This window comes from Lepisosteus oculatus, chromosome 24 (assembly GCF_040954835.1).
Source record: "Lepisosteus oculatus isolate fLepOcu1 chromosome 24, fLepOcu1.hap2, whole genome shotgun sequence".
Taxonomy (NCBI): domain Eukaryota; kingdom Metazoa; phylum Chordata; class Actinopteri; order Semionotiformes; family Lepisosteidae; genus Lepisosteus; species Lepisosteus oculatus.
Genome location: NC_090719.1, coordinates 8,300,659 through 8,315,943, shown reverse-complemented (window position 1 = coordinate 8,315,943; position 15,285 = coordinate 8,300,659). Strand labels below are relative to the sequence as shown.

Genomic DNA, 15,285 nt, shown 5'->3' with positions numbered 1-15,285 from the left:
TTGTAGAAGAAAAAGCATGACGTCTTTAGCTTTCCAAACTGAAGAATGGAATGTAAGCTATACCTTTTTAAAACTATGGGGGAAAACAGTTATTTAACTTGTTAAAACAGAAGAACAATTTAAGGCCAGCATGGTGTCTTAAGATCTAAAAATAAAGGTCTTAGGAAGCTTCACATTATTTGTCTGAGGCAAAACACAGCAGCAATCTGTAAAATTCCAAGAGGATTTTTTTTTCCACATCACTGTGACTTCATAAACCAGTTTTTTCTATCCCCCTAAGCAGGGCCCTTCTTCCATTTCAAGGGCAAGATCTTTATTGGTGCCGACAACTGGTCTGCTTAAAAATGCAAAGCACTTATAGATTCTCGTAAGGTACTTTGCTGACTTAACGGTTTTTTTCTAATCCAAAACAAAACAAAATAAAGTACTTCTGAGGCACCACGGCATACTTTCTTTTAACTGAATTTAAAGTCATAACCCTGTGACTTTTTTATTCTTTTTCCTGTTTATTTATCTTATCCCTTCAGCACCAACATGTCAATGTCTTGGAACCCTGAGATTTATGTGTCCTAAAATACACATTTTCTTCCGTGTGTTTTGCACACACTGGACAACGATTCAACTTCTGAAGACAAGTAAAAACACATAAGCAAGATTTAACTGCCTTTATCAAATTAGTTTATATACCCTGATCAGTGTAAGAGTTTTGCTGGAACTGGCACTATGTTGAAGTGCATTTAAAACTGAGTACAAGATGCACTTCTTTACTCAAAGGGCTGTAGGAGTATGGAACAAGCTTCCCAGTCATATACCCATACCATGGCTTCTTTTGAGTTAATAACTAACTACTAAGTACCAGATGGACTAAATGGGTTGAATGGCCTCTTCCTGTTTGCTACCTTTTCTTATACTCTTTTATGTTTTTACAAGGCCTTTTACAAGGTTTTATGTTCTTACCTGGGAATTTGTTGACCAGGCCTGAGAAGACGTTTTCATTGTCATGAAAGGATACCCCATGCCAATATATATCGCAGGCCACACGACGACCCAGGGGAAACTGAGAAAAGAACAAAGTGCATTTTTGCAAGACAAACTATTTTTCAAAAAAGAATGCCACCTGTAATAAAGTTATGGAGCTGAAAAGCCATCTTTTTGCAAGATATTTTAACGTAAATAGCCTCAATATTGTATTATGCCTTATTGCTGCCATTCGTAAAGAAAATAATCAATGGTCCTATTTTCTGACAACTGATGAATATTACCCCCAAAAATAAAGCAGTAAGGTTTAAGGTCTAGTGCAGACCCGTGATTTTGCTTACAAAAAGTTCTAAGAATGTTCCACAAAAATAAAATAACTTATGAGGTCAGTGTTTTCAACTTAGATCACCATTGTGCTTTTAATAAGTGAAACAGCTGTCTTTAACAATCTAAACTCTGTACAATTGTGCCCCTTAAAGAGACAAAAATGGAGCAATTTAGAAATCATTTGGGAAAATGGTGCTTCTCTTTAAAGTGACTCAATGGCAAAACTATTTCTACGTAAAGTGGTTTTGAACATAATGCGTGTAACATATTCTCTTTTCACATGAACAAACAAGGTTACAATTAAAGAGGCAGGATGATGGGAGTGGAAGAACCAAGATAACACACAGGCTCACATTTCCGTATACTTACAAACACTCCTCACCATCAGGGATACAGCATATCATGAAAAGGGCATCTAATTGCTTTTGGAGAATTCTCATATCTTACCCACCTTATTTCATAAACCCCTTCTTCCGTCTAAGCATTCTCAATGATTTGCTCTGGTCCTGTCAGAGGAAAAACAACGCTCCTGGCAATAATGCCGACTTCAAGATTGACTTTGAAGCCTGACCTTTCAAAAAGCACAAGCACTCAAACACAGAGACAGATCTTCTCACAAAAAAAACCTAAATAAATATGATCTTATACATTAAATAAAGAGATCTAGGAAGACTCATAATTGGCTTTTGCACAAGTGTACAGTTGCAGGGGGTACTTTGTCAAGTATAAAGTATTTTATAAGGTTGTTTACAATATTGGCATCTGAACAACTGCAGCTGGGAGCTCTGAGGGGCTGCATTCATTCTCCTCTTCATCTCTTTGTGAATGCAACCAGACATTCTCTGTGTTCAGGTCTGGTATAGTCATGCACATCATATTACCACAGTAATCATGCTTTGATGACAACAACTCTTCACTGGCTTCTTGCCACTGACAACACTCGATCAAAGATCCTTAATCTTACATAGCATTTTTTCAGACCTCGGCACTCCAATGTTTAATCCCCTGTCTCTGCTTATAAATTTTCTCATTTATAACATAAGATAAGATCACTTTATTGGCCATATACAATTTCTTGCATGAGGAATTTGTCTTTTCACATACCCCAACTTGCTCTCCATGAGACACACAGACAGTGAGAGAAGCTTGGGGTCAGAGCGCAGGGTCAGCCATTTATACGGCACCCCTGGAGCAGTTGGGGTTAAGGGCCTTGCTCAGGGGCCCAGCGGAGTAGGATTTTTTTGCCAGCCGTGGGATTTGAACCGGCAACCTTCCAGCCACAGGCGCAGATCCTTAGCCACAGAGCCACCGCCCTATTTATGTACTGATCTTCACAATCTTGTCTCCTGTGCCTATTCAATCTTCACCTCCTTCACTTCACTATCCTATATTCAGGCCTGTCGTCCTGTTCACCCATGTACCCCTACAACTGAAGCCAATACTGAGGCACATTAAGATAGCCTTTTATCTGCCCTTTTTCTAACTGATCCTGTTCAAACAGCATCGGTAAATCCTACAACCTTCCTGCTAATCCTGTAATTACTCTGCCCATGCTAATAGAGTTAATTCACACTTGGCTAAACATCAATGAAAGAGAAGATCTCCACTTTTAATTTCACATTTTACTACATTAAGAATTCTTATACAATTAAATTGTATTCCCTCATATCATTTGACATACAAGTTTGACTAACTGTGTACGCCCTTGAATTATAACGTATTCAAAATGCTTTGTTGAAACAACTCTTCAAAATGTACGTTTCTAGACTACAGTTTTTTTTTATAATTTGCTTTCAATTCTGTATTTTGTAACTGGAGGTTGCCTCTGGCAAAGGTGTCACCTACATAAATAAGAGAGACGCATGTAAGAATTTTTAAGACTCTGGACTGTTAACTGTAAGGGTGTACAGTAGATTCTAATCCTACACAATAGGATGCTCCTGTGGTACCCTTGAGCAAGGTACTTCACTCAGATCGCTCCAGCAAAAAGTCCCTGCTGTATAAATGGGTACTTTTCCAGTTCTCAATGTAAAAGTGGATTTGCCCTCAAGTATCTTGTCCTGTTCAATAAGGTTTGTTATATATTCTGTGTAGAGTGTGCTATTAAGCAGTGAATTGACTATGCCCTTGGTCTTCTAACAGACACTCAGTTTTAGTTTGGTATACTTGGGGCATTTTGCATAACATGGCATGTCTTTTTAATATGGCTTTTTCTTTAAGAGCATATGAAAGGTTACCTACAGTACTGTATGGGGAAAAGGCTTTTTGGTTCATTCAGCTTTATCACCAGTGGCTAAGTGATGTTAGGATCTTTTCTTGAAGAAATCTCCACATTTTACAGTAGTGGAGAATACAAGTCTGAATATGTTATACTCCCTAAACGATAAACTATAACATCAAATGCCAGTCCACAATATACTGTAGGTTCATTTTCTGCTTTTCTACTTGTTTCTTGACAGAGATTTTGTCTGTTTTTGTTATTCGGAAGAAATATCTTTACATCGTGACTTCAGTACTCTGCAGGAGGAACCCATTCATCTATCCAGAATCTAAATGTAAGTTATTCCTGGTAAAGGAAAGAGTGGAGATCAGGGGTCTAAAACAGAAGTATAAGGTTCAGGTTGCGACTATAGCCTCAACAGGGTGCCAGGCCATTGCACACACTCAACACACGGAATAATTTAGGGACACCAATTAATCTAGCCAGGATGTATTTGCAAGGTGGGAGGAAACTGGAGAATCCTGGGAAAAGGCAGGCAGGAAATTCGTACAGAAGGAATCTCCCGTCTGGAATTGAACCCATGACCCAAGAGTAGTATGAGACCACTGTTAACTGCTACATCATCTCTTAGTAAATCACATTCTGCGTGAGGCATGACTAAAAAAAAAAAATTCCTTTTTTCTTATCCAAGTGAAGAAAAGCTAGTTTGCAATACAAACAAAAGAAGTGAAATAAACCCATTACGGTGCGTGACTTCTTTATTTTCACACATGCTAATTGTCCTCCTTACCCTCAACTGTCAGGCCAAAACACTGGATTATCTCCAGATTATGCTTAACCATTTCCTTTTGTGAAGACAACATATGCCAACAGTCAGCGAACAGATGGGCATAACCCTTTTCTACTGCAGTTAAAACTTAAACATGAACTGCATAAAAAAGTGTAGTATGATACAATTCTATTGGCATTTATATTTCCTTTGAAGGAAAGAATACACAGGATTGCTTAGATTTTTAGCCGGCTGTTCTCAGTGTGGGTGGCGATGTGTATAGAATGAAAATTCAGAGCCCTTAAAGAAAAAAAAGTTTTTCCCAGCCTGGCAGCAGGCCAAAAATAAACTGGTTCAGTGAACATTACTTAGAATTATTTGTCAATTTGTTTTTTTAAATCAAAATCTTTTGTATAATCATCTCCAGCGAAAAACATACTTGATTACTAAATTGCTTTGAAGAGCAGGGGCTGTTTTAAGGTTTCCCAGCCTGATTTCTAAACTGCATTTGAAAAGACAAGAATTAATACATGAACAGGTATTGTTTTCCTAAATATAAAACTTGCATCTTTAAAGCATCAACAGATATTATAGGTATGCAACTTTAGTAAACCTTTTAAGCCTTTTCTGATGTATATTTCAAAATCAGTATTATGTCATTGATGTGATGTTTTGGTGGGGGTAAGCACAGGATTTGAATGGTATAGCACTAATATTTGTTCTGACATTAGTCTCAGTTCTATGCATGGTATATTTTATATTATGAGAAGCACAGATATTTCTGTGAAGTCACATTCCACATTTCCTTCACTTTGTACTCTTGCTACTTAACAGAGAGGATATCTGTTAGGTCTTAATGCGATAAGTATTTAAAAAATTAAAGCTGCAATATTTGTTCTCAATTAATGTCCTCCAATAATGTAACACTGTATTTCCATCTTTGTTACGGTTTTACGGTTTTGAGCTAATCAGAACCTGTAAAGTTTGGAAAAAAAACTTCTGTCAAGAGGCATTGATATGAAACGAAGAATTGGAATGTGCAGAAAAAAACTCCCAATGTCTTCATTAAAACCAGTTTTGAAACTGCATTTAAGAGAGTAGGCTTATCCATAAAGGCAACAGCACTTAGAGACAACGAAAGAAAATATACCAGTGGGACAACGACTTTAAAGATGGTGTACTCACTTTTTTTCCTTGTAGGTTATAAAAATAGAATAGATCACCTTAACTCTAAGAATTAAGAAACCGGATCCAGAGCACCCTAAAAAGGTTTATGTTACAGATACTTTGTGAAGAAATATCGGTCTCCATTTTGAGGTCACTTGATGCTTCAGACATTTCAGTTCTCTGCAATACCATTAATTTTTAACCACACTCATAACTGGAGATGTCAAAGGTTAAATATCAATTATTCAATGAGAGAGCAATTTCTGTAGATGAATTAAAAAAAATAATCAAGATATTTCTACTTTATGAATCATCATTTTCCTTGTGTTGCCTTGTCACACTGGCTGCACAGCCTTGAAAAAGGTTTTCTTTAATACGAATACTGTATATACCATATACAAGGTTCAATAGCAAGACTTACATTCCTAAAGTATCTTAAAAAGTGTTTTACACCAATCCAAAAGTAACACTACCCTATAGCAGGACTAATTTAAAGTTCATGACCGATCTAGTGTAGTTATACTGTTTGTTGTTTTTTTTTTGCTTTATGAAATGGCCCCTCAGCCAAACTCAAAAAGGCAAAGAACTACTTTATAAATTATTATGTGCAGCAATCAATTTAAGATAGGTTTTAAGACTGAGCCAATGTAACCAAATCTATTCGCCATGCATCATGTAGTTTCAAGTTTCATGATAAATGCTGTGCTGCTTCTTTATTAAGGACAATGACTATAGTATGTGTATCTATGTCAGTCTTTTGCTTTTTAGTATCTGTCAATTGTCAATAGACAGTGGTGATGGAGTTCCAAACTAACATTGTTCCTCGAGCTATGAATATGCTGGCAATTGAAAGTTTCAATATGTGCTGAATAGCCTCTTATTATTTGTAATCTTTAGCGTGACCACGTCATGATAATAACTTAATTCTCTGCAATCTGAGCCACAGAAAGACTACTGAACCTTCAGCATGACCCATGGCGATCTGTTACCACTGTGAACACATTACAAGAATGTCCAACTTAGAAAATGGAATTAGACTCCTGATTCAGGGTCCTGAGCTGGAGACTCACGTGATATGAATTGTATGTCTATGCTCCATGTCATATGACATGTAATGCATTTCTAAAAGCACCAGCTCTCTTAAATATATTATATATGGCAATTTATGTTTAATAACATAAAAAGAGGCTAGAAAAAGATTATAGGGTATAATAGAAAGTTCTAATTACTTTCTCCTTCTAACACTGTCTTCTGAGACTAAAACCTAGTTTTATTTATTACCTTAATGATTTTATAGTACAGGCCACAGACCTAAACCACTTGTTATTAAACTAACTTCCATTTTCTCCTTTTAAGGCGACATACACAGCACACACTCAAGTGCAAACACTATCCGTAAAGATAACGCTTTTATGAGATTCTAAGAAGTAAACGATAAGTACTCTGATAAGCCCCACTGTGAGAAGCATTTTCATTTAAAACAGCACTTCTTACTTATTTAACCTTCCCTCTGATAACTTCCTAAATCACTTCCCACCGCACGTTAAAGGGTTCTCTCTTTGGGTGGGAACTCCCATGTGAAGGGGGGTATAAGCGTTGTCAGCCATGACACACCATGACGGGCGGGGTGGCACCGGTGAATTCACAGTCATCAGTACCGTACAGAATCGGTAAAAACTCTTCCCCCCCAAAAAAAGGTTGCATCGTCTCTGCAATAGCATACCTCTTTCCACTTGAGCTGCTTGATGCTGACTTTTAGCGCTTCAAGAGAGGTCTTCGCTTTAGAGGTATCCACGGTGACCATCTTCCTCTTTTTGGGGAGTTTGTTGCCATCGTCTTTCCCTTGCTGGGTTTTGCCCTCTTTCTCCGTTTTGCCGTTCGCTTCGGCTTTCCCTTGCGGGATCTTGCCGGTGCCTTTAATCTGCAACACCGCGTCTTTGGGGCTGCGGGAGTGCTGCAGCTGGCCCGCAGTGCCGTCCATTGGCCCCGGCGGATACTCCGGCTCCGGGGTGTCCTCTTTATTGTCGGCACCTGCGGTATTCCTGTCGAGTTCAGACCGTTTGCCCCTGCTTTTACTCCTGGCTCTAGTCCTAACGGCGCTCCTAGCGGCATCCCTCCTCCCACCGCTAACTAAATCGACAGATCCCGGCGAAGATGCCAGCAAAGAAGCTGCCTCTGGCTCGGTCTCCAAGCCGGCCACTCTCATCTGCTCCAGCTGCACTCTGACTTTAACATAATGATCGCTCATTCTTGAGGTGAACAGTGATGATTATGTGACGGATCTACTGGAGCAACGGTCTGTTCCAAGTGTTTTGGATTGAACTACAATGTCGACCCAAAAGAGCGATCTACTTTTGAAATTTTCAAATGCATACGGCCACCATTTACAGACTGTCTTCCTTTTTGTTGTCTAAACTCAACTACTTGTACAGTGCGAACATTTGTGCATTACAACGTATTCCCCCCAAAAAACATACAAGCCTCGGATATGCCAGTTTCTTCCACCATTAAAATTCTAAACTCAAGCCATTTTGCATTTAAAAGTACTCATCATGCATAGTCAGTGATGCAGACTAACTCACTGTTCTGCTCATGAAGTGCAATCTCATATTTACAACAGCTCCCGGCAAAGCACTTTGTAGGTCAGTTAATGCGCTGTCAAACTACTTACTAAATTCGTAACCGTATGCGGATTATAACAGCTGCTTATGTTCTTTTTTCCTATTTTTGATCATGGTTGGTTGAATCGGAAGATTTCTGTTTCGGCTCTTTAAGACCCGTGCAAGTCCCAGCACAACCCAGCTGATCCTACTGCTGTGAGAAACATATTGTTCGAGTTGTGTTTTGGTCCCGTTGACAACGCAACCGGACGGAAGCCTCGGAGGTACAGACTGTCTAACTGGTGTGAGGCAGGCGAAGGAAGGCGATTACTATTCCGCAAGTGACAAGAGTTCAACTGGATTGAAAGGCAGGACCAATTTCAGAGGGAAGACGGTTCTTCAAACTCGGAGACACTGATCTAAACATTTGATTAAATGTATTTGGACCAAAAATACTGTCCATCAAATATTCATATTACACCACTATTGCTTGTTTTAAGGACAGTATTTTAACTTTCTGAAGAACGCAGAGCTGTATTTTATTTTTTACGTTTTTTTATTTAAAGTTATTTTTCAATAAAAAACAATTAGGGTGACCATGAAAGAAGAGGTTTTAATAAATGACCGAAAGAATGGACGGTTGTGCATGTACAGCCGTCGACAGCAGATGGCGTATGCACCATGCCTATGGTTTAATCGAGGATGTGTTTCTCATTAACCCCAGCGTGAACCCACTCCAGGTCTGTTGTAGAGGTGATGAAAAGCCGGCTCAGGGAGGTCAGATTCGCACAGTATTTGTTGGGAATTTAACAACATTCCTATTAGATTCATTCTCAACTTCCATTTTTGCCCAGGTATCGGTAATACCAATCATTCCTATCAGCAGTTTCTGCCTCTGACAAATATTCATGCTTTCAATTTAAAGCGTAAGTAATTCAGGGTATTATTTCACCTTTGTCTTTCTTTTCTGCTTTTCACATACTTGAAATGTACTGTGTCACTTTCTTTTATTAATCCACCCCTTTTATATGGATGTACTATTTGAATAACAGTAAGACATTAAATTATCGTGTAAGTTATTATTAAACAAATACATTTTCTGTGCTTTCCCGGAAGATTTTGCATATATCCTTCTCAATCTTCAAACTCGGTGATTTCTGCAATAGCATCAATAAGCTATTGGGTGATAGTGAATAAAGCTTCTTGTTCATCAATCGCCGCAGATTTGCCTGTAATGCGTCTTTACAGAACGTGATTCAGATACCCTACAGGTACAAAATCAAATTACTTCAGATCAGGTAACATACTGTTACTTATGTTCATCACCGAGCCAGTGAACTCCAGTGACCACAATCCGTGCACAGTCACGACAGCATTCCCACCCCCAATAAAGCTGAATGATGAAAGTCTTTCTATCTACACTTTATAATAGCGTTAGGGTTTGGAGACATAAAGTAACACCTTTCCGAAATACAGTTTCCCATTCAGTTGTTCTTAGAAGTAAATTTCATGAGGAATATCAACACCCCAAAATTCCAGTCAGAAAATGTGGTTAAGTCTAAGGGCTAACCCTCTGGCCGAAAGATGATAAACCGGGGACCCCCAGGAAAAGCGAGGACTGGAGCAGGGTAGCTGCGAAGGAGGAGGATCTTACGAATAGTATTTATACGTAATTATATTTTTGTTTTTAATATTTAGGAATTGACGTCAGGAATGATCACACTACTATTTAGGACAGCTTAGGTGAACTTTAGTTGGAGCTCCATATGGGGTTTTAAATGCTTATGTTCACCAGACTATAAAAGAAAACCCTGTATTTACAGTATATAGATACTGTATATTGTATAGTAGGTTCCTTAACTGCCTCTCATATCTGATTATTTAGCCCTGAGGTATTATTTTATAGTGCTATTATCTTTCTGCTCACTGTTCCACAAAACGCAGTGCGCCCTCAACGCCCCTTCGGTTCTCTCATTACGATATTTTTTAAATATCTGAAAATGGAGCAGTTTTCATTGAACATCGTGTATAGTGTTAACTACAGAACGGTAACCTACTGCAACTGCAACTGCAATTTCACCTACAGGTGGAGCTCTTTATCATGTATACTGCCTTAAGACAAGAATAAAACCGTGTCAGAGATGTGATAAACTGATATGATATTCGCCTAAGGCGTGTTTCTTTGCATTCATTTAAAACTGTTAGGTTGGAAACAAACTTCCTCAAGAAAAAATAAATTAATAAATAAAAAATATTTTTTACAACTTTTTACTCTAGCGGAATGTTCGTACCCCTGGTCTGACAGGTCATAGCATAAAGTTGAAGTGTAATCGTTCAACACAACACAGAGTTACGCCAATATAATAGACGTTTTCGTTATGATGTGGAAAACACCACAAGCGAGATAGGAATTAAGGTGAGATTTAGGTTTATGATTCGCGTTTTTCTGCCGTCATCTCCATGACAGAATCTTCTTCAGAAAACCACGTAAGTGGAAAAACAGATTGTGCAACAGAAAGCATACAGGCACTTCACAAAATTAAATTTGTTGTTCCATGTGAATTTGACTAAAGAAACCTTTTTCTAAAACTACTGCACGCTCGTTATCGTAGTTTTCGAGAAGCAGGCAGCGAACAATCATCAGCTGAAATGGAGTGAATTTCAAATTCATTATTTGTAGCCTTTTGATATTGATATAAAAGCACTGCTTTTACGAAGAAAAAAAAAGAATCCTCGAGTTATCACATTAAATTTTCCGGCCAACTACAACAATAATGAACAGTCCCGATGTTTTCCCATTACAACTGGATGCAAGAAAATGGTTAAGTATTGATACTTGTTAACAACCTGCACTTTATAACAACCACGCGTTCACAGCTATCTTTTATGACGCATGAAAGCAGTTTTATGAAGCGGTTACAAGATTGTAAGGTGAAATTGAAAGCGTGGTTACCGATAAAAGACATTGAGCAGTTCAAATGTGTTAGCAGCAGGCAAAAAGCAGTGTATGCTAGTATCATTTCTGTCCCTTAGAGGGAGAAAAGGGGACTTGATTTATGAAGTCTGATAGTGATCTACTTCTAGTAGTACACGCCTACTGGGAATTGTACAATAACCTGTTGGAAATGAATAGGCTACCGGAGACCTTTGAATAGACTTCACTGAGGTTTTCTGTCTTTTCCATCATGTGATGTAACTTTGCTCCAATCGGGAGAAGCTCTAGGAGAGACTCCGGCACTAATGATCTGCGCGATCACATTCAAAAACACATTGCATTGCTACCAGGCAGGAGGTGATGGCAAGCTAGGACAACCGAAGGGGAGGGGGAATCTTTTTTTTTTTCTGGCTAAAAAAAGCAGATGTTCTACTCTGTTATTTTGAATCCGCGGCACCATAGTTAGAAATACAACGTGGACGTTGCAGAGCAACACCTACTGTACCAGCAACAGCAGTACAAAGGACTCTTGATACTGCGGGGATAAAAGGCGCCCAAACCAATCTTTTTGTCGTTCGGTTATAACGTGTTGTGCTCGAACCTCCTGCATTGTGTTCGGAATGGGAAACCACGCCTGGGCTCTTTCTCAGTCTTACACCTTGAATCTTTTAGACAGGAGGGGATTTTCCTCCTAATATTTGGTTTGGAATACTGTGTTACAGTCGTCGGCGTAAACAACTGTGAAGATCCCAGCTGCAATGCCAGTACGGAACAGATACAACCTGGTTGATGATGTCGCGGATTCCAGGGTCCCATTGCACAACGAGGAGGCGTATCAACATGGGATTAATTTCCAGGCAAAGGTGAGATGATTTCCTTTCACAACTTTTGGATGTGAATGGTAAAGACACGAGCAGTGCTGTATGCTGGCGTGGCCGCATTTTATTTGAAGGCGCGATTTCTCACTGGTCCGTAGACAACGATCCGCGGTCACGGTTTCTTTCATGCCCGTCTGACTTGAGTTTCACATGTTTGTGGTGTGTCTGTGCTTTTACTTATCTGAGGGTGTTCCGACATCTGGTTTATGCGTTTGCTCGTGTCCTGTTTTAATATTGCAATCCAAGAACGGAGACATCCTCAGGTATTTGTTTTAAAAACTTAACAGGTGCGCATCTGAATACAATTCTCCACAACAAGTGCCAGTGGTACTATTTTTAAAATAACCGTTAAAATATTCCCCCTGATTAAAGGTGGTAGAAAAGCAGCATTATACATTTTGGAATTCAAGTAGAAAATCGACATATTCTTCCTCGCCGTTCAATGTCAAAGAGGTGAAACTAAATTTTGTTGCTGTAGCCCGTACAAGCTCTCTGCCAAACAGCACTGAAATTTAGACTTCTGAGAAAGGGGTGCAGTCTTTTGGCTTTAATACTTCGTTTTCAGTGATATGCTTATTTTTGTAAAATAATTCTAAAGATACAGCCTCTCGATTTGAAGATTGGACTGGTTTTGGTCCCATACGTAAACACCGTAATGTTGGTGTTTTCTGAAAAAGCAGCATTTGATGTTGCCCAACGTTGACTTCTTTATATTAAAAACTATGATCAGCAGCCTTTTTCTGACATCTGGGTTTTGGATGTTATCTCGTTACAAGAGTGACATTCCTAAAAAAAAAAATACTTCGAAATGTATGTAAAGGTGTGGGTAATCGACTCAGATTAGGAATTTTGTGTTGTAACTTGTATCTACATTTCTTGATACGAGAATTTGTATAATTTTGTAGACTTGTCCCTAGATATTACAGCTCGCAAGCATTTACAGTACTTATATGTGGGATATACAGCTTTTTTATACAGCACAATTAAACTAGTAAAATACCCAACCTCCCCTCACTAAGCAGCAATAAGGGGGTTTATACCGCTCTTCCACTTTTATAAGTATGTAATTTTCTTTACTTTTGCTCACATTGTTAAATAGTTTCGCTAGACTAGTGACATTTCCACATTAAAAACAACCTGTTCAGGAGACAGTAGTGGGGCTGTTCTGCAGTTCCTTGGTTGGAACGTTACTAAGATCTGTGGCAGAGGAAAAGTGGAGCAAGCGCTCTGCAGTGAATCCCAAGACGGCTTCAGCCGGGATGTTGACAGGGTCAGGTGGCTACCGCCACCACTAACCACGGAAACAAAAATAGTAGCTCACACTTAAACATTTTTTCAAAAGATAGACATAAGTGAGTTCTAATTAAAACAAACATCAACTAGGTTGGGGGGTGGCACAATGGGGGCAGTGGTTAGCATTGCTGCCTTGCAGTTCTGGGGGTCCTGGGTGGGTTTCACTCCTGTGGATTTATCTGCGTGAATTTTGTATATTCTCGCCGTGTTTGTTTGGGTTTCATTTAGGGCTCCAGTTACTGCCCACAGAGAAAGAAATACTGGTAAGATATTTGGCTTTTGGGACAATTAGCCCAGGTGTGTGTGTGTGTTTGTGTCTTTGTCTGTGACCTGTGAAGGACTGGTGTACTGTCCAGGGTGTACCCTGTCTCTTGCTTGCTGGGATAGTCTTCGCTTCCCCCATGATCCTGAATTGGACGAAGTGGTTAGAAAATGGATGGATGGATGGATGGATGGATGGAAAATCAGCTTTGAATGAGTGTGTGCCCTGCAGTGGACTTGCATCCCATCCAGGGTGTATCCTGCCTGGTGCCCACTGGGACGGGCTGTGGATGTATTGGATAAAGAGGTTAGAAAATGAAAGGATGAGGGTGCTGTTTAGCAGAAAGAAAGAAAATGGAAGTAGTCTCATGACAAGGAGATCACCACCAGTGAATGAATTGCTAAATTCACCTAATCCCTTTCATAAAGCACCTTATTTGCTGTATTTACCCTTAAGGGACTGTGCCAATGTTCATCTTGTCAGCAGTACTCCTTTAGAGGAAAGTTAGTCACCATTTTCTGTAACGATTGTTATCATGCATTCTAGGAGAGCAAGCATATTATTTAAAAGTAAAATGTGTGTTCTGTGCAATAATCCATGTGTTGTCCTGTTTGCAGTATGTGGGGAGTTTGGATGTACCGAGACCCAACAGTCGTGTGGAAATCGTAGCTGCCATGAGGAGGATAAGGGTGAGTCTTTGACTAATGATAATTTTACTCTGCATTCGTCCAGTAGTTTGGTTTAATTCTACTGTGTTTGTACATGTACAATAGGAGTGGTACTGTATATAGACCCCTGTATCCAACCAGCATGAGCAGAAAGTTATTTTCATTGAATATTCTTCTCATATACTCCATTCTTTGCCTATAGTCTTCAGGCAATGGCATAGTCTTCACGAAGTATGGCTGTTCTTGCAATATGTTGTCTATGCAGTTTGTGACCACAGACGTGAGGTGTTTGGAGTTGATGGACTAGTCCACCTTGTTATAAGGGATTAGTTTAATTCTAAATCAGTCACACAGGTGTGTTTAACAGCTAACATTAACCCCTGTGAGTTACTGACTTTATAAAGTATGAAAGAAATGTTGCACTTTTACTTTAATTTATTTCAGATTTGTGGATTTTAATTTGTTTCCTTATTTTTCAAAGTTTTTGCCTAGGATACACATCTGCGTTTGAAAGTTCACCGAAACATCAGATCACTCAATATTAAAAACTGGGGTGCAAACAATATGCCTGTAATCTCTTGTAAATCCTGGTAAATCCTGCTATATGTATATTACTATGGGAAAAAAATATCCTACATTTCTTTTCTTTTTCTTTTCTTTTTGCGTAGATATTTGCTTTTCCGTGTATTAAAAATAAGTAAATAATACACTTTTTTTACGATTGTAATTTATAGGAGATTGACTACCCTTTCTGGAGATGTTTCTCCAATTTAATGTGAAACAACTTATGTATATTAGTTAGCATGTACTAAAAAAGGATTATATCTAAAGTATAACTTAATATTCCTGTACTTCTCAAATAAAGATAGGGAAATAAACTTAAAACTATTTATATGCAATGCAAAGGTACTGTATAAGAAACAAGGTCAATTCAAAGTATTCTCATTGTAGCTGAATAAGAAAAGTTTTGGGTTTAGCTGAATAAATTTGCTCATTTTTCACTTTGTATGAAATAGTGTTACCCTTTAGCATTTTTGACTTGAAGTGCTTTTCATCATAGTAATGTTTGAGTGTATTAGCATAATGTTTGTGATTTAATCAGTGTTGTTGGCTGGGGTATTAACTGTAGTGACTATACTAAACAGAAGTCAGAAGCACTGATCTGAACAGAGGTTAATTTAATGACT

General features: G+C 38.7%; 2 protein-coding genes across 6 annotated transcripts in view; one reads left to right on the top strand and one right to left on the bottom strand.

Annotated features, from left to right (window-relative positions):
- The window catches only part of ttll11 (tubulin tyrosine ligase-like family, member 11), a 58,493-nt gene extending 49,926 nt beyond the window's left edge, over positions 1 to 8,567 (bottom strand). Inside the window, exons 1-2 of the mRNA XM_015367009.2 lie at positions 7,186 to 8,567; positions 958 to 1,057 (exon numbers count right to left, since the gene is read on the bottom strand). Of these exons, the coding sequence (XP_015222495.2) occupies positions 958 to 1,057; positions 7,186 to 7,710 (625 nt within the window). The 5' untranslated portion in view covers positions 7,711 to 8,567. The remainder of the gene's footprint in view (positions 1 to 957; positions 1,058 to 7,185) is intronic.
- Positions 8,568 to 11,033: 2,466 nt separating this feature from the next.
- Positions 11,034 to 15,285, top strand: part of LOC102695231 (carboxyl-terminal PDZ ligand of neuronal nitric oxide synthase protein) — an 85,953-nt gene continuing 81,701 nt past the window's right edge. For 3 of the 5 annotated variants that reach the window (XR_001480769.2, XR_011183444.1, XM_015366925.2), the window contains exons 1-2: positions 11,034 to 11,860; positions 14,048 to 14,119. Coding sequence is in view for 3 of the 5 variants with exons in the window: in XM_015366925.2 (XP_015222411.1) it covers positions 11,756 to 11,860; positions 14,048 to 14,119 (177 nt within the window). In the remaining 2 variants the exon portion in view is untranslated. The remainder of the gene's footprint in view (positions 11,861 to 14,047; positions 14,120 to 15,285) is intronic. The other 2 variants (XM_015366924.2, XM_015366923.2) reach the window with 2 other exon arrangements.